The sequence below is a fragment of the Ranitomeya variabilis genome, chromosome 3 (assembly GCF_051348905.1).
Source record: "Ranitomeya variabilis isolate aRanVar5 chromosome 3, aRanVar5.hap1, whole genome shotgun sequence".
Lineage (NCBI taxonomy): Eukaryota > Metazoa > Chordata > Amphibia > Anura > Dendrobatidae > Ranitomeya > Ranitomeya variabilis.
The window spans coordinates 765,607,188-765,626,106 of NC_135234.1; the positions used below are offsets into that span (position 1 = coordinate 765,607,188).

General features: G+C 47.0%; 1 protein-coding gene across 2 annotated transcripts in view; it reads right to left on the reverse strand.

The window, feature by feature from the left end:
* Window positions 1-4,426: 4,426 nt before the first annotated feature.
* RAB6A (RAB6A, member RAS oncogene family) overlaps window positions 4,427-18,919 on the reverse strand; it is a 30,239-nt gene continuing 15,746 nt past the window's right edge. The window contains exons 3-8 of one of the 2 annotated variants that reach the window (XM_077298779.1): window positions 18,258-18,311; window positions 17,767-17,872; window positions 15,295-15,406; window positions 15,050-15,143; window positions 10,162-10,228; window positions 4,427-5,861 (exon numbers count right to left, since the gene is read on the reverse strand). In XM_077298779.1, the coding sequence (XP_077154894.1) occupies window positions 5,797-5,861; window positions 10,162-10,228; window positions 15,050-15,143; window positions 15,295-15,406; window positions 17,767-17,872; window positions 18,258-18,311 (498 nt within the window). In that variant the 3' untranslated portion in view covers window positions 4,427-5,796. Of the gene's footprint in view, window positions 5,862-10,161; window positions 10,229-15,049; window positions 15,144-15,294; window positions 15,407-17,766; window positions 17,873-17,960; window positions 18,067-18,257; window positions 18,312-18,919 lie in introns of both variants that reach the window. The other variant, XM_077298780.1, reaches the window with a different exon arrangement.

The following is an 18,919-nucleotide window of genomic DNA, read 5'->3' on the forward strand; positions in this document are numbered from 1 at the left end:
ATATTGTTTGGAGATCTCTTTGGTTTTCATGATGTTGGAGATCTCTTTGGTCTTCATGGTTGTGTTTGGAGATCTCCTTGGTCTTCATGATGTTGTTTGGAGATCTCTTTGGTTTTCATTATGCTGTTTGGAGATCTCTTTGGTCTTCATGATGTTGTTTGAAGATCTCCTTGGTCTTCATGATGTTTGGAGATGTCTTTGGTCTTCATGATGTTGTTTGTAGATCTCCTTCGTCTTCATGATGTTGTTTGGAGATCTCCTTGGTCTTCATGGTGTTTGGTTAGTGGTGTCTCTTGTTAATGGTGTTGCAGCCTCTGTGGCCTTTCAGAGAAGGTAAAGACAGACGTGAGGCATTAGACTGCACACAGGGGGACGTCCCGTCACTAAGCATGGGATTTCTGAATGGAATTGATCGCACGAGAAATGTTTAGGGGCTTCATAGCAAAAGGGGTGAATACATATGCACATGACAATTTTTAGTTATTTGATCCCCTAAATTTATATTTCACTTCACTTCACCAACTTAGTAATCATACTGTGTGCGGGGGGCTGTGAGTGCCATCATACTCTGTGTGTGTGGGGCTATGTGGGCCATCATACTGTGTGCATGGGGCTGTGTGGGCCATCATACTGTGTGTGAGGGCCATCATACTGTGTGCGTGGGGCTGTGTGGGCCATCATACTGTGTGCATGGGGCTGTGTGGGCCATCATACTGTGTGCGTAGGGCTGTGTGGGCCATCATACTGTGTGCGTGGGGCTGTGTGGGCCATCATACTGTGTGCGTGGGGCTGTGTGGGCCATCATACTGTGTGTGTGGGGCTGTGTGGGCCATCATACTGTGTGCGTGGGGCTGTGTGGGCCATCATACTGTGTGCGTGGGGCTGTGTGGGCCATCATACTGTGTGCGTGGGGCTGTGTGGGCCATCATACTGTGTGTGAGGGCCATCATACTGTGTGCGTGGGGCTGTGTGGGCCATCATACTGTGTGCTTGGGGCTGTGTGGGCCATCATACTGTGGCTGTGTGGCCCTATCATACTGTGTGCGTGGGGCTGTGTGTGGGGCTATGTGGGCCATCATACTGTGTGCATGGGGCTGTGTGGGCCATCATACTGTGTGTGAGGGCCATCATACTGTGCGTGGGGCTGTGTGGGCCATCATACTGTGTGCATGGGGCTGTGTGGGCCATCATACTGTGTGCATGGGGCTGTGTGGGCCATCATACTGTGTGCGTGGGGCTGTGTGGGCCATCATACTGTGTGCGTGGGGCTGTGTGGGCCATCATACTGTGTGCGTGGGGCTGTGTGGGCCATCATACTGTGTGCGTGGGGCTGTGTGGGCCATCATACTGTGTGCGTGGGGCTGTGTGGGCCATCATACTGTGTGTGAGGGCCATCATACTGTGTGCTTGGGGCTGTGTGGGCCATCATACTGTGTGCGGGGGGCTGTGAGGGCCATCACACTGTGTGCAGGGGGCTGTGTGGGCCATCATACTGTGTAGGGGGGCATGGGTTTATCATAATGTGTGGTGGGCACTTTGGAGGAATCATCATGTGGGGGGCAGCCTATTGTATATAGGGTGCTGTGGGGGCTTCCTACTCAGCTTTGGGGACATCAGACTGAGTGGGGGAACTGTGGAAAGTTCATAAATACTTATGGAGTTACTGTTGGGACAAATTGCGGGGGTGGTGTCATGGGTGGGGGACTGCACATTGGGGGTCTCATACTGGGCTTTATTTGTGGCATCATATGGACGCTATTTCAGAACCCGCCTGTGTGAGGCTACGTTCACATTTGCGGCCAGCGCCGCAGCGTCGGGCGCCGCAGCGGCGCCGCATGCGTCATGCGCCCCTATATTTAACATGGGGGCGCATGGACATGCGGCGCACTTGCGTTTTGCGCCGCATGCGTCGCTGCGGCGCCCGCGTCGGGGCGCAGAGGACGCAAGTTGCATTTTTGCTGCGTCCAAATTCAATGAAAAAAACGACGCATGCGGCGCAAAACGCAGCGTTTTGCTGCGTTTTTATTTGCGTTGTGCGTTTCGGCGCCGACGCTGCGGCGCACAACGCAAATGTGAACGTAGCCTTAGGGCTGTGGCTGCATGGAGCTGTACACCGCCTTCTTTCCTGTGTGAAAGTTGGGAACATGCGGGAATCCTACCGTGCGGGTCTCTACGTGCCAGGCGTGCGCGGTGCGCTAGTGCCCGCCGGTGTCGGTGATTCCTGCCGGTCAATGATCGACATCTCTACGCAGAAGCAGAGAAGGAAAAGGTGGGAATCATTTACTGGGATTTTAAGAAAAGCAATAGTAAATCCTTAATCCTAGAAAATCCCTTTAAGTTGTGTGCCCATAGTGTTTTTTCCGGAGCACACCGCCTCCTGGTTTCCTGGTTCACATATAATTCCAGGTGTTCTTTATTTACCACAATGTCACCTGCTCCTTCTCTAAATCTGACCATTGTATTATAGAAGGAAGTAAACGGCTTCAAATAAGTCCCCTTCCAGGCCAGTGTCCCCCCTCCAGGTCCATGTCCCCTTGCAGGCCAGTGTCCCCCTCCAGGCCCGTGTCCCCTGCCAGACTTCTGTGTCCCCCTCCAGGTCCATGTCCCCCTCCAGGCCCGTGTCCCCTGCCAGACTTCTGTGTCCCCCTCCAGGTCCATGTCCCCCTCCAGGCCCGTGTCCCCTGCCAGACTTCTGTGTCCCCCTCCAGGCCCATGTCCCCTGCCAGACTTCTGTGTCCCCCTCCAGGCCCGTGTCCCCTGCCAGACTTCTGTGTCCCCCTCCAGGTCCATGTCCCCTCTCCAGGCTCGTGTCCCCTCTCCAGACATGTATCCTCTTACGGCATCCCGCTTCATACTCCTGTTATCTTCCTCCTCCGGGCTCCTTCTTCCCCCTCCAGACCCGTGTCATCTTCCACCAGGCCCCTGTGTCCCTCTCCTGGCTTATGTGCTCTCCTTCTCTGGATTCCTACGTCCCCCTTCAGACTCCTTTGTTGTCTTCCCCCTCCAGACTCAAGTCCCCCAGGACTCTGTGTCCTCCTGTTGGAGATCAATATCTGGGTAGAATAACATATATGCACATGCAGATGTATCTTACATACATGTATATCTACGTCTCCAAATTGTCTGGTAATTGAGGAGTGGGCGGTTTGGTTACCGACTCCACAGCCCTGATTTATATATTAAATATATTCTCTTCTTTAAGGTGTAATTTAAAAAAAATAAATACCTGAACATTAACAGCAAGAGACTTGCTCATACCCAATATGCTTGTATGGAAGTATGAAGTGGGCATGCTCTAATCTGCAGAAAGGAGGTGAGCTGTGACATCACCTATTGTGAATGGTGGATCCTGTGTTATCTACTGTATATAGAGGTGTTATCAGTCATTGTACAGGAGGAGGAGGTGAGCTGTGATATCACCTATTGTGAATGGTGGATCCTGTGTTATCTACTGTATATAGAGGTGTTATCAGTCATTGTACAGGAGCAGGAGGTGAGCTGTGACATCACCTATTGTGAATGGTGGATCCTGTGTTATCTACTGTATATAGAAGTGTTATCAGTCATTGTACAGGAGGAGGTGGTGAGCTGTGACATCACCTATTGTGAATGGTGGATCCGGTGTTATCTACTGTATATAGAGGTGTTATCAGTCATTGTACAGGAGGAGGTGGTGAGCTGTGATATCACCTATTGTGAATGGTGGATCCTGTGTTATATACTATATATAGAGGTGTTATCAGTCATTGTACAGGAGGAGGAGGTGAGCTGTGATATCACCTATTGTGAATGGTGGATCCTGTGTTATCTACTGTATATAGAGGTGTTATCAGTCATTGTACAGGAGGAGGAGGTGAGCTGTGACATCACCTATTGTGAATGGTGGATCCAGTGTTATCTACTGTATATAGAGGTGTTATCAGTCATTGTACAGGAGGAGGAGGTGAGCTGTGACATCACCTATTGTGAATGGTGGATCCTGTGTTATCTACTGTATATAGAGGTGTTATCAGTCATTGTACAGGAGGAGGTGGTGAGCTGTAACATCACCTATTATGAATGGTAGATCCTGTTTTATCTACTGTATATAGAGGTGTTATCAGTCATTGTACAGGAGGAGGTGCGCTGTGACATCACCTATTATGAATGGTGGATCCTGTTTTATCTACTGTATATAGAGGTGTTATCAGTCACTGTACAGGAGGAGGAGGTGAGCTGTGACATCACCTATTGTGAATGGTGAATCCTGTGTTATCTACTGTATATAGGGGTTCATTGTATCAGTCATTGTACATGTTCTTTTAAGACAAATTATATATATATATATATATATATATATATATATATATATATATATATATATATATATATATATATAATGCACAGTCGTGTAATCAGCCTCAGGAAGATATCGGAGCACATACTCTTATACCCATGGAAAAAATGGACTTTTATTAATACCAAGAGAAATAACATAGTCAAGTGGTGCCGACGACAGACAGAAGACCTTGTACTGCGCCAATCCCGTGCCGGCTGTGAACTGCCGACCTCATTGCTGCGATAATAAAAGGGGAGTAAACTTCTGTAAATAAAGCTGAACTATACGTAACGAAAAAAAAATAAATCAATTTAACGCATTTTGTTCCTTTAATCTTTACATTGGATGTAGCCGGCAGTGTAAAGAATGGCGGTTTTGCCATCCCTGCACCCACACATCTCTATTGCAACAGTTTCTTTAAAGAGATCTGCACGTTCCCAACTCGTCACTCACATAGCATGAAGTGTAGATCTGTAAGTAGAATTAAATCCTCCATGCTTTACACTGCAGGATGTCTCTAAAGAAGAAAATGATGCCAAATGAGAAAGAAAAAAAAAAAGCAGCTTTAGGTAGAGAAAAGTTTAAGACCCCCGGCAAAGCGGGATGGGAGAATATCACCCACCCCCCAGGCAGCATGGTGGCGGCAGCTTCCGACGTACGTTTAGAGGGCGGTCGGACTTCCCGGGCGGGACGCGGCAGTTCATGCGTTTCATTGTCAGGACCGTGCTCCTCCGCCGCCCCCCGGCACGGTAAGATTCTGCTTGGCCACATTACAAAGTGCATTATTTATACTTTATTTTAATTAAAAAAAATCAAAAGAACAAACAAACAAACAACAACAAAAAATTATGTTAATAAAAACAAAAAACTATTGAAAAGCAGCAATTCACACCTCGGAAGCAGGGACATGCTGCGATATAAGACAACGGCGGGTATGACCAAACCCAGCGCACGGTGGAAGCTGCCATTTTCTGGGACGGACCATTATTTTAGGTGGGGGGGCCGTCTATGCTATTAGTGTGAAGATGCCTTGCTGAGGCGCGGGGCTGCCGGTGCCTCGCACCTCGGAGAGGTTACTGGTCAGCCCATAAAATGGAAGTGTCCGCTGGGAGCACGCGCTGTATCCCATCGATGCGAGTCTTCGGGGCCAAGATCGGCGCACACGCCAGGTAGTACATAAGTACGGGCGTCCTGTAATACCGCCACTCACCAAGGGACGATGTGAACAAGAACAGGCAGATTGTTTCCTTGATGCCATTAGTTTCATTTACATTATGAAGACGCTGTATAGATTTATATATATATATATCATTAACGATCCTCGCAGAACCAGAGGTGGACAGGTGAGAAGGGTGAGCCCATATTCACACTGCGGTTAATGAAGAGTTAATAGAGCGGGGGGAGGGGGTCTGGGAGGATCGGGAGGAGTAGTGACATGTCTGACGATGGAGGAGACGGGACGTGGAGGAACCGGGAGATTAACAGGAGCAGCCGCCTTCGCTGACAGGAGCTTCCTGAGGCTTATCCAGTCTGACGTCAATCACTGGGGAGGAACGGGTTAAAGAAAATGCAATGAAAGGGTAAAAATCAAGCCTAAAAACCCCCCCCAAAAAACGCCCACCTATGTTCGCTCAGCACACACAACTGCATAAGAGCTTTGTAACAGCACCACCTAGTGGCAAGGAAATGCAAGGCGGTATTACACGGAGACCAATGTGCAACCAGTGCATTATTAATGCTGCCACGCTCATGTCCTGCATAATAAGCCCATCCCCCTCGCCTGCTTTCTTCACGCCACTACATGGGCGAGAACAAAATCTCAAAAACAGCAAAGGGAAAATAATCCAGGACAAGACAATCAGGGAGGTCGAGACAAAAGCTTCAAATCGCAACCCAGAGCTCACCCCAATTACTGCCATATAACGAGCTCCTCACAAGTACAAGAATCATCCGAGAGGAAACGTCAGCTCAACCGGAATCTATCTCCAGCGCGGCCATCATACGACCGCAAAAATAACATCGTTCTCAACCTATGTGTCTGCAATTCAACATCACTCCACATTCAATTCATATTCACGGCCACAGGAGGCAGCATTATAGTAGTTATATTCCTGTACATAGGGGCAGTATTATAGTAGTTATATTCTTGTACATAGGGGCAGTATTATAGTAGTTATATTCTTGTACATAGGAGCAGTATTATAGTGGTTATATTCTTGTACATAGGGGCAGTATTATAGTAGTTATATTCTTGTACATAGGAGCAGTATTATAGTAGTTATATTCTTGTACATAGGGGCAGTATTATAGTAGTTATATTCTTGTACATAGGGGCAGTATTATAGTAGTTATATTCCTGTACATAGGGGCAGTATTATAGTAGTTATATTCTTGTACATAGGGGCAGTATTATAGTAGTTATATTCTTGTATATAGGGGGCAGTATTATAGTAGTTATATTCTTGTACATAGGAGCAGTATTATAGTAGTTATATTCTTGTACATAGGGGCAGTATTATAGTAGTTATATTCTTGTACATAGGGGCAGTATTATAGTAGTTATATTCTTGTACATAGGGGGCAGTATTATAGTAGTTATATTCCTGTACATAGGGGGCAGTATTATAGTAGTTATATTCTTGTACATAGGAGCAGTATTATAGTAGTTATATTCTTGTACATAGGAGCAGTATTATAGTAGTTATATTCTTGTACATAGGGGGCAGTATTATAGTAGTTATATTCTTGTACATAGGAGCAGTATTATAGTAGTTATATTCTTGTACATAGGGGCAGTATTATAGTAGTTATATTCTTGTACATAGGAGCAGTATTATAGTAGTTATATTCTTGTACATAGGGGCAGTATTATAGTAGTTATATTCTTGTACATAGGGGCAGTATTATAGTAGTTATATTCCTGTACATATGAGGCAGTATTATAGTAGTTATATTCTTGTACATAGGAGCAGTATTATAGTAGTTATATTCCTGTACATAGGAGGCAGTATTATAGTAGTTATATTCTTGTACATAGGAGCAGTATTATAGTAGTTATATTCCTGTACATAGGAGGCAGTATTATAGTAGTTATATTCTTGTACATAGGGGGCAGTATTATAGTAGTTATATTCTTGTACATAGGGGCAGTATTACAGTAGTTATATTCTTGTACATAGGAGCAGTATTACAGTAGTTATATTCTTGTACATAGGAGCAGTATTACAGTAGTTATATTCTTGTACATAGGAGCAGTATTATAGTAGTTATATTCTTGTACATAGGGGCAGTATTACAGTAGTTATATTCTTGTACATAGGGGCAGTATTATAGTAGTTATATTCTTGTACATAGGGGCAGTATTATAGTAGTTATATTCTTGTACATAGGGGCAGTATTATAATAGTTATATTCTTGTACATAGGGGCAGTATTATAGTAGTTATATTCTTGTACATAGGGGCAGTATTATAGTAGTTATATTCTTGTACATAGGGGCAGTATTATAGTAGTTATATTCCTGTACATATGAGGCAGTATTATAGTAGTTATATTCTTGTACATAGGAGCAGTATTATAGTAGTTATATTCCTGTACATAGGAGGCAGTATTATAGTAGTTATATTCTTGTACATAGGAGCAGTATTATAGTAGTTATATTCCTGTACATAGGAGGCAGTATTATAGTAGTTATATTCTTGTACATAGGGGGCAGTATTATAGTAGTTATATTCTTGTACATAGGGGCAGTATTACAGTAGTTATATTCTTGTACATAGGAGCAGTATTACAGTAGTTATATTCTTGTACATAGGAGCAGTATTACAGTAGTTATATTCTTGTACATAGGAGCAGTATTATAGTAGTTATATTCTTGTACATAGGGGCAGTATTACAGTAGTTATATTCTTGTACATAGGAGCAGTATTATAGCAGTTATATTCTTGTACATAGGAGCAGTATTACAGTAGTTATATTCTTGTATATAGGAGCAGTATTATAGTAGTTATATTCTTGTACATAGGAGCAGTAATATAGTAGTTATATTCTTGTACATAGGGGCAGTATTATAGTAGTTATATTCTTGTATATAGGAGCAGTATTATAGTAGTTATATTCTTGTACATAGGGGCAGTATTATAGTAGTTATATTCTTGTACATAGGGGCAGTATTATAGTAGTTATATTCTTGTATATAGGAGCAGTATTATAGTAGTTATATTCTTGTATATAGGAGCAGTAATATAGTAGTTATATTCTTGTACATAGGAGCAGTATTATAGTAGTTATATTCTTGTATATAGGAGCAGTAATATAGTAGTTATATTCTTGTACATAGTAGCAGTATTATAGTAGTTATATTCTTGTACATAGGAGTATTATAGTAGTTATATTCTTGTACATAGTAGCAGTATTATAGTAGTTATATTCTTTTACATAGTAGCAGTATTATAGTTGTTATATTCTTGTACATAGTAGCAGTATTATAGTTGTTATATTCTTGTACATAGGGGCAGTATTATAGTAGTTATATTCTTGTACATAGGAGCAGTATTATAGTAGTTATATTCTTATACATAGGAGCAGTATTATAGTAGTTATATTCTTGTACATAGGGGCAGTATTATAGTAGTTATATTCTTATACATAGGAGCAGTATTATAGTAGTTATATTCTTGTACATAGGGGCAGTATTATAGTAGTTATATTCTTGTACATAGGGGCAGTATTATAGTAGTTCTATTCTTGTACATAGGAGCAGTATTATAGTAGTTATATTCTTTTACATAGTAGCAGTATTATAGTTGTTATATTCTTGTACATAGGAGCAGTATTATAGCAGTTATATTCTTATACATAGGAGCAGTATTATAGTAGTTATATTCTTGTACATAGGGGGCAGTATTATAGTAGTTATATTCTTGTACATAGGTGCAGTGTTAGGGTATGTGCACACGTCCGGATTTCTTGCAGAAATTTCCTGAAGAAAACCGGAAATTTTCTGCAAGAAATACACATTTTTTTTTTGCGTTTTTTCTCCGTTTTTTTCGCTTTTTACAATTAGCTTGTAGAATGCTAAAGTTTTCCAAGCGATCTGTAGCATCGCTTGGAAAACTGACTGACAGGTTGGTCACACTTGTCAAACATACTGTTTGACAAGTGTGACAAACTTTTTACTATAGATGCAGCTTATGCAGCATCTATAGTAAAAGATAGAATGGTTAAAAATAATTAAAAAAAAATGGTTATACTCACCCAGACATCTCCTCAGCGGCGTCCGTTCCTCTTCCTATAGCTGCTGTGCGCGCAGGACCTTCCATGACGTCGCGGTCACGACAAGACAGTGACGTCATCACAGGTCCTTCACCGCACAGCAGCTATAAGAACCGAAGCGGCAGCATGCAGAGGTGAGGCGGGAAGACATCGAGGGTGAGTATAGGACTATTTTTTATTTTAATTCTTTTATTTTTGACCAATTATATGGTGCCCAGTGCGTGGAGGAGAGTCTCCTCTCCTCCACCCTGGGTACCAACCGCACATAATCTGCTTACTTCCCGCATGGTGTGCACAGCCCCGTGCGGGAAGTAAGCAGATCAATGCACTCCTAGGTGTGCGGAATCCCCGCAATTCTGCATTTTTAATGAACATGTTGCTTTTTTTTCCGCGATGCGATTTTTTCGCGGAAAAAAAGGCTACATTTGCACAAAAAATGCGGAATACACTGAAAATAATGGGAGGCATATGTTAGCGTTTTTTTTGCGTTTTTATAGCGAAAAAAACGCGAAAAATCCTCAACGTGTGCACATGGCCTTACAGTAGTTATATTCTTGGGTAAAAGGATACTGTCTTCTTTACTCTTGTCCTGTGAGCTTTCCATACCAGGTAGAGCGGCTGCAACACGTCTGAAGAGCTGAAAGACACAGGAACATTCAGAAGCGAGAATTAAAGGAAAGGTTTTACATGGAGAAGATGATAAACCGGCAATAATCTGCGTTCATCAATGTGAATGGTTGGTGCAACTGGTCAGGTAGGATTCAGACATTTAATGTTAAAAAAAAAAAAAAAAAAAAAAAAAAAAATTGCAGCAATAGCCTCTTAATTAATCAGTTCATCAAAACCTCAGTCTCTGTGGGGAGTGGAATCGACAACTTCCCACCCATCCAGCCTCTTGACTGCTTTGGCCTTTGACTGATGGATGGAATGTCATCACTTTGATGGGATTAAGCTAGGAGTTTAGTGTGCAGACACAGCATTGTATCTTAATTAACCTGCCTGTTTTTAGCAAACCAAGAACAATAGACTTATCTGTGTGTTGGCTTTAAAATTTAAGTGTTGATTTCTGGTTGGTCAAGAAAACTGACTTTTGTTTGTGTAAGCCTGGAATATTGACTTGTATTGTGCGCTTATCCTTGATCACTAGTGATGTTTGCCGATATGCTAATTTTGCATTGTGTTATGGAGCCAGTTTGTTGACTTCAAAAGCAGATTTTTTTCTTACCCTTTATGTAAATACTGAATGAGGGACACTTGTTAAAGGTACCGTCACATTAAGCGACGCTGCAGCGATAGCGACGCCGATCGCTGCAGCGTCGCTGTTTGGTCGCTGGAGAGCTGTCACACAGACCGCTCTCCAGCGACCAACGATGCCGAGGTCCCCGGGTAACCAGGGTAAGCATCGGGTTGCTAAGCGCAGGGCCGCGCTTAGTTACCCGATGTTTACCCTGGTTACCAGCGTAAAAGTTAAAAAAACAAACAGTACATACTCACCAGCGCGTCCCCCAGCCTCTGCTTCCTGACACTGACTGAGCTCCGGCCCTAACAGCACAGCGGTGACGTCACCGCTGTGCTTTCACTTTCAGTTTAGGGCCGGCGCTCAGTCAGTGTCAGGAAGCAGAGGCTGGGGGACGCGCTGGTGAGTATGTGCTGTTTGTTTTTTTAACTTTTACGCTGGTAACCAGGGTAAACATCGGGTTACTAAGCGCGGCCCTGCGCTTAGTAACCCGATGTTTACCCAGGTTACCAGTGTAAAATATCGCTGGTATCCTTGCTTTTGCTGTCAAACACGGCGACCTAGCGACCAAATATAGTGCAGACCTTCTAGCAGCGACCAGCAATTTCACAGCGGGATCCAGATCGCTGCTGCGTGTCAAATACAGCGATATCGCTATCCAGGTCGCTGCAACGTCACGGATCGCTGGCGATATCGCCTAGTGTGACGGTACCTTAAGGGTACTGTCACACAGTGGCACTTTGGTCGCTACAACGATCCGTGACGTTCCAGCGATATAGTTACGATATCGCTGTGTCTGACACGCTACTGCGATCAGGGACCCCGCTGAGAATCGTACGTCGTAGCAGATCGTTTGAAACTTTATTTCGTCGTCAAGTGTCCCGCTGTGGCGGCATGATCGCAGCGTGTAACAAAGGTGTGCACGATATTCCCAATGTCCCGTATGACTTCTACATCGCAACTACGTCATGAAATTATCGCTCCAGCGCCGTGCATTGCAAAGTGTGACCGCAGTCTACGACGCTGGAGCGATAATCAAGCGACGCTGCATCGTCACGGATCGTGCCGTCGGAGCGTTCAAAGTGCCACTGTGTGACAGTACCCTAAGTCTAAAAATAGGTTACATGCCTCTGCTCCATTGACCATCACTGAACCATAGATACGATCAGAGAAAGCTTTGGCCCACAGCACCCAACGCCCCTCTTAGCTGCTCAACCCTGCTCCTGCAAAACCAGCTTCTCCACCATGACAGAAGCTCAGCTCTCCACACTCCTGTCAAGATCACACCTCACCACCTGCACGCTCGACCCACTCCCATCCCACCTCATCCCTAACCTTGCCACGGTCTTCATCCCAACCCTAACGCACCTCTTCAACCTCTCACTCACAACAGGTGTCTTCCCCTCATCCTTCAAACATGCCAAGATCACCCCCATCCTCAAAAAGCCCTCCCTCGACCCATCCTCTGTGTCTAGCTATCGCCCGATATCTCTTATCCCTTATTCCTCCAAATTACTGGAGCAACACGTCCATCTTGAACTGTCCTCCCACTTCTCCTCCTGCTCCCTCTTTGATCGGTTACAATCTGGCTTCCGTTCCCATCACTCAACTGAAACTGCCCTAACTAAAGTCACCAATGAACCCACTAACTGCCAGGAACAAGCGACACTACTCTGTCCTTCTCCTGGACCTGTCTTCTTCCTTTGACACTGTGGACCACTCCCTTCTGCTACAGATCCTCTCATCTCTTGGCATCACAGACTTGGCCCTATCCTGGATCTCGTCATATCTGACAGATCGGACATTCAGTGTCTCCCTCCGCCACACCACCTCCTCACTTCACCCCTTGTATGTCGGTGTTCCTCAAGGCTCTGTTCTAGGACCCCTACGCTTCTCCATCTACACCTTCGGCTTGAGACAGCTCATAGTATCCCACGGTTTGCAGTATCATCTCTATGCCGATGACGCCCCGATCTACCTATCCGGACCTGACCTCGCCTCCTTACTTAACAAAATCCCGCACTGTCTGTCTGCTATCTCAGCCTTCTTTTCTGCTCGCTTTCTAAAACTGAACATGGACAAAACAGAATTCATCATCTTTCCCCCATCTCAGTCTACCCCTCCACCAGACCTATCCAAAAATGTCAATGGCTGCTCACTTTCCCCAGTCCCACACGCCCGATGCCTCGGGGTGATCCTCGACTCTGCCCTCTCTTTCAAGCCTCATATCCAAGCCCTTGCCTCCTCCTGCCGCCTCAAACGCAAAAATAGTTCCTGGATCTGCTCATTCCTTGACCGCGACACCGCAAAAACACTAGTGCACGCCCTTATCATCTCCCGCCTCGACTACTGCAACCTCCTACTCTCTGGCCTCCCCTCTAGCACTCTGGCACCACTCTAATCCATCCTACACTCTGCTGCCCGACTAATCTACCTGTCTCCCCGCTATTCCCCGGCCTCTCCCCTATGCCAGGCCCTTCACTGGCTTCCTATCGCCCAGAGACTCCAGTTCAAAACCCTTAGGGTACCGTTACACAAAACGATTTACCAACGATCACGACCAGCGATACGACCTGGCCGTGATCGTTGGTAAGTCGTTGTGTGGTCGCTGGGGAGCTGTCACACAGTCAGCTCTCCAGCGACCAACGATGCTGAAGTCCCTGGGTAACCAGGGTAAACATCGGGTTACTAAGCGCAGGGCCGCGCATAGTAACCCGATGTTTAGCCTGGTTACCATCGTAAATGTAAAAATAAAAAAACAGTACATACTCACATTCCGGTGTCCATCAGGTCCCTCGCCGTCTGCTTCCCGCACTGACTGAGTGCCGGCCGTAAAGTGAAAGCACAGCACAGCGGTGACGTCACCGCTGTGCTCTGCTTTTACTTTCCGGCCGGCAGTCAGTCAGTGCGGGAAGCAGACGGCTAGGGACCTGACGGACACCGGAATGTGAGTATGTACGGTTTGTTTTTTTTTACTTTTACGCTGGTAACCACGGTAAACATCGGGTTACTAAGCGCGGCCCTGCATAAGATATCGCACACACTGATCCAGCGATGACAGCGGGAGATCCAGCGACGAAATAAAGTTCCAAACGATCTGCTACGACGTACGATTCTCAGCAGGGTCCCTGATCGCTGCTGCGTGTCAGACACAGCGATATCTTATGGATATCGCTGGAACGTCACGGATCGTACCGTCGTAGCGACAAAAGTGCCACTGTGAGACGGTACCCTTACAATGACATACAAAGCCATCCACAACCTATCTCCTCCATACATCTGTGACATGATCTCCCGGTACCTACCTACACGCAACCTCCGATCCTCTCAGGATCTCCTTCTCTACTCCCCTCTTATCTCTTCTTCCCACAACTGCATCCAAGACTTCTCCCGTGCTTCCCCCATACTCTGGAACTCTCTACCCCAACACATCAGACTCTCGCCTACCAAAAAAACTTCAAAAAGAACCTGAAGACTCACCTCTTCCCACAAGCCTACAGGCTGCAGTGATCTTCAATCTACTGAACCGCCGCACAACCAGCTCTACCTTCTCCTAGTGTTTCATCACCCATCCCCTGCAGACTGAGCCCTCGTGGGCAGGGTCCTCCCTCCTTATGTACCTATGTACCTTGTTTTTTGCTCATGTTTATTGTATTTGTCTATATTTGCCCCGTATTCACATGTAAAGCGCCATGGAATAAATGGCGCTATAAAAATGTATTATAATAATAATAAAAAGCCAGGTTGTGATCCTCGGACCAACTCTACCTTTTATGGACTGAATGGATGGTCATCTTCCTACTCTTGTCATTACCTCCCTCTGTGCCACAGGTGGGGTAGCAACCTTGGAAGTTCTGACGTAACATCTGCCATTATCCCGGTGAATCAGTGGAAGGGTGAGACTCTGTAATGTGCGCCATCTTGGGTACTGTGCTGGGACTGTTCTATGTGTTATCTGCCTGTTTTTTGGTTCAATAAACTATTGCCACACTGTTTTACCCTCACCCAGTGTTGCCCGAGTAGCGTTATGCCCACATTAAAGGGAGAGCGGGCGTTCGGCGGGACGATCCCTGGTCCATGCGGTTTTGGTTAGCGGACCGGGGTGCCCGCCCAACCCCCTGTGTCCCCACATTCAGCCCCCCTCTTTTCTGCACATATAATCCGCCCATCATCAAAGGCCGCCCTGGGCATGGGCCTACTCTATTTCACGGCGGCCCTCACCTGTTTTACATTATATCCGGCTTTTGCGCTGGTCTCGATAAACATTACATTCAGCTCCTTGGCCTTCCTCTCTCCTTCCTCGATGGACACTTGCCTGCAATCACAAGACATAGAGGATTACCAAAGACTGCCTGCTGCCAGAGATCCCAGCAGAAGCTGAATTATTATTGGCCGATGACGTCACAGAATCTCGTAGACGACACGCGAGCCACACGCCCCCGCTGCAATCATGGCTGACGTCTTACCTTTTGTCAGCGAGGTCGGTTTTATTCCCCACCAGCATGATGATCACGTCACTGCCTCGCTCCGTCCTGACGTCATCGATCCATTTTGTCGTTTGTTGGAACGAGTTCACATCTGACGGGAAACAGCAGGTTACAGATTAATGGGCAAAAACCGGGAAAAGGGGGTGGGCGGCACTGGGAAGGTTGGATGTGCCAAGGAATGCCGACAGGAGCCCAGGTATTAAGTAGTGAGAGAGGAACCCTGAAAAATGCCAAGGAATCAGATCCTGCCACATCCTGCCTTATACCTCAGAGCTGCACTCATGGTTCAGCTGCAAGTTATGGATAAGGGTCATCAGTAAATCCCCAACAGCCGAGCTCCAATAAGGGCGACGGCTGTAGTGGCCAGAGCATCAGGCAACTGTAAGGGGCCCTACAACTGATGGGGGGCCATCACCATGAAAACATAAGGTGCAGATAGTGATAGTTATGGATAGAGTTGAGTGAATATGTTCGGAATCTGTCTCTGAATCCGAATTTGCCATATTTGTACCATATTGGTTCCCTATCCGTGAAGAATTTATGTTTGATGATCGGTTCCGAACATATTTGGTAATTTCTACTCCCATTGACTCCAATGACGTTTGGTTGTGTTCAGCGAATAATGCAAAAATATTCGTCGCCGATCGTAATCGGAACTAAATTTTGAAAAATTAGCTCAACTTTTGTTATGGACATCCTCCCTGTCCTGTGAGCCCACTGCGCGCATCCTCCCTATCCTGTGACCCCCACGCCACGCGCATCCACCACGTCCTGTGATCCCCACGCCATGCGCATCCTCCCTGTCATGTGACCTTACTCTGTGCATCCTCCCTGTCCTGTGCCATCGCCGCGCGCATCCTTCCTGTCCCGTGACCTCGCCGCGCGCATCCTCCCTGTCCCGTGACCTCACTGAGTGCATCCTCCCTGTCCCGTGACCTCACCAATCGCATCCTCCCTGTCCCGTGACCTCACCGAGCGCATCCTCCCTGTCCCGTGACCTCACCGAGCGCATCCTCCCTGTCCCGTGACCTCACCGAGCGCATCCTCCCTGTCCCGTGACCTCACCGAGCGCATCCTCCCTGTCCCGTGACCTCACCGAGCGCATCCTCCCTGTCCCGTGACCTCACCGAGCGCATCCTCCCTGTCCCGTGACCTCACCGAGCGCATCCTCCCTGTCCCGTGACCTCACCGAGCGCATCCTCCCTGTCCCGTGACCTCACCGAGCGCATCCTCCCCGTCCCGAGCCCTCGCTGCACACATCCTCCCTGTCCCGTGACCTCACCGAGCGCATCCTCCCTGTCCCGTGACCTCGCCAAGCGCATCCTCCCTGTCCCGTGACCTCGCCAAGCGCATCCTCCCCGTCCTGTGACCTCGCCGTGTGTGTTCTCTGTGTCCCTGATTAGTAATTGCATTTTCTCATCTTTGGGGGCTTGTGCCCCTTTATATCTTACAGTCTGTACTAGAGATCTATGGCACATTCTACTACAGAGCGATGGAAACCCGTCCTCTAGTGAACAAGACGGTATTTTGTGTCCCCAGCGAGATCCTGCGGTATAACAGCAAGTGACGAGGAACATGGGACGACACATGGAGACATTGGTGATGGCACATTAAAGGGCTGTGAGCAGAACATGCACAAGAGTGAAACGTGCAAGACACAAGCACAAGACACGACGCGGCACAGAAAGCAAGCACACAACATGCACGCACCGCACGGCGCCCTCTGCTTATAACGGACCATGGAGACTAGTAGAAGCCGGGTACTAGATGTGACCCGTACCACCACCACTGCCCCCCTTAAGGAAGTGTCTCACTGGGGAAGGCTGACTTTATATTAGAGTATCTGTATCAGACAGACAAGGGGGCGCTATTGTATTCAATTAAGTGCCCAATCGGTGAAGAAAGATATAAGCTCCACCCTCCGGACTCTTTAGAAAAACAGGACTATTCTAGTAGACAAAAGTACAGGAGTCTGTGACTCTTACACATAATGCGGCATGGTATGTCCTAGTGGGGGAGGTCACATAAAGGACTCCCCCCAAAAAGGTAATGGGGGTCTTATAACCCGATCTACAGGTGCATATATTAATAAATGGGCCTGGAACATCCCGGGCGCGACAATGCCGTCTAATGGGACACTTCTAGGACCCCAACTGGTGTTACCAGCCTCAGCAGGGCGGGGGTCTTCTTCCCGCACATCAGTTGACGTTATTGGGAGATACCGACTTATTTTATAGAGATCCAGGTGGTTGATGGGAAAAATATGCAAATGAGCTTTCCACCAGAAGGAAGAAGATTGCCTCTCTACCATGTAAGTGGATATCTGGGGGTCCTGGTCTGCAGAATACAGTTGGGGGGGGGGGTAGTCCGTTATAGACAGATCTGCACGGCGGCAGCGACGGCCACCAGACGACATTATAGGAAGGCGAAGACGTTCTCGTCCACACTCACTTGTGATATCATAAACCACAACAGCCACAGTGGAGTCTCGGATGTAGCTAGGGATCAAGCTCCTGAAGCGCTCCTGCCCTGCTGTGTCCCAGAGCTGCAGCCGGACCTAACAAGTGTGCGGGGTGGAGGGGGCGCCGCGACGGGGAGAGAAAAAACAAACACACCGTCAGAAGGCCGCCAGCCGGGGTACCTACTTGTGATGTCGTAAACTACTACGGCGGCTGCGGAGTCGCGGATGTAACTGGGGATCAGGCTGCGGAATCGTTCCTGCCCCGCCGTATCCCAGAGCTGCAATCTGATCTGCGGGAAGGAAGACAATCAAACGCGCTGACGGAGGACACCCGCTATACCCCAGCTCCACCCGCGAGGAATACCGCAGAACGGGTGAGCGCTGACGCCAGCACTTCCACGGACAGTCTGGATGCCGCCACTCACCTTAGGTCACCGCCATCATGTGGTGCACAGTACTGACAAGGGGAATAGATACTTACTGTTCGGTCCTCCAGGTACATGGTCTTTGATAAGAAGTCGATACCAATTGTTGCCTGTGAGGACGTAAAACACAGGGGGGTTAGGACGGGGAGGAAAAAAGACGATTAAAATGGGGAACAAGCAAAGTAGTGCCAAAATAATACTGCCGCATACGGCCCACATAATGCCAGTATATGACATCACGTATGCAAGTAATAGTTCTTAGAAAATCGAAGCACAGCAACAGAGCGCCCACACAATGCCGCCATGAAGTGCCCACACACAATAGCGCCATGGGGCACCCACACACAATGCTGCCACGGAGAACACAATACCGCCACGGAGTGCTCACCCACCCACACAATACTGCAACGGAGAGCCAAAACACACAGACAATACCGTCATGGAGCGCCCACACACAATACCGCCACGGAGTGCCCACCCACACACATACACAATACTGCCACGGAGAGCCAAAACACACACACACACACACACACACACAATATACCGTCATGGAGTGCCCACACACAATACCGCCATGGAGTGCCCACACACACACACACACACACACACACACACACACACACACACACACAATACTGCCACAGAGAGCCAAAAACACACACAAATACACACACACACACAATACCGCCATGGAGCGTGCACACACAATACCGCC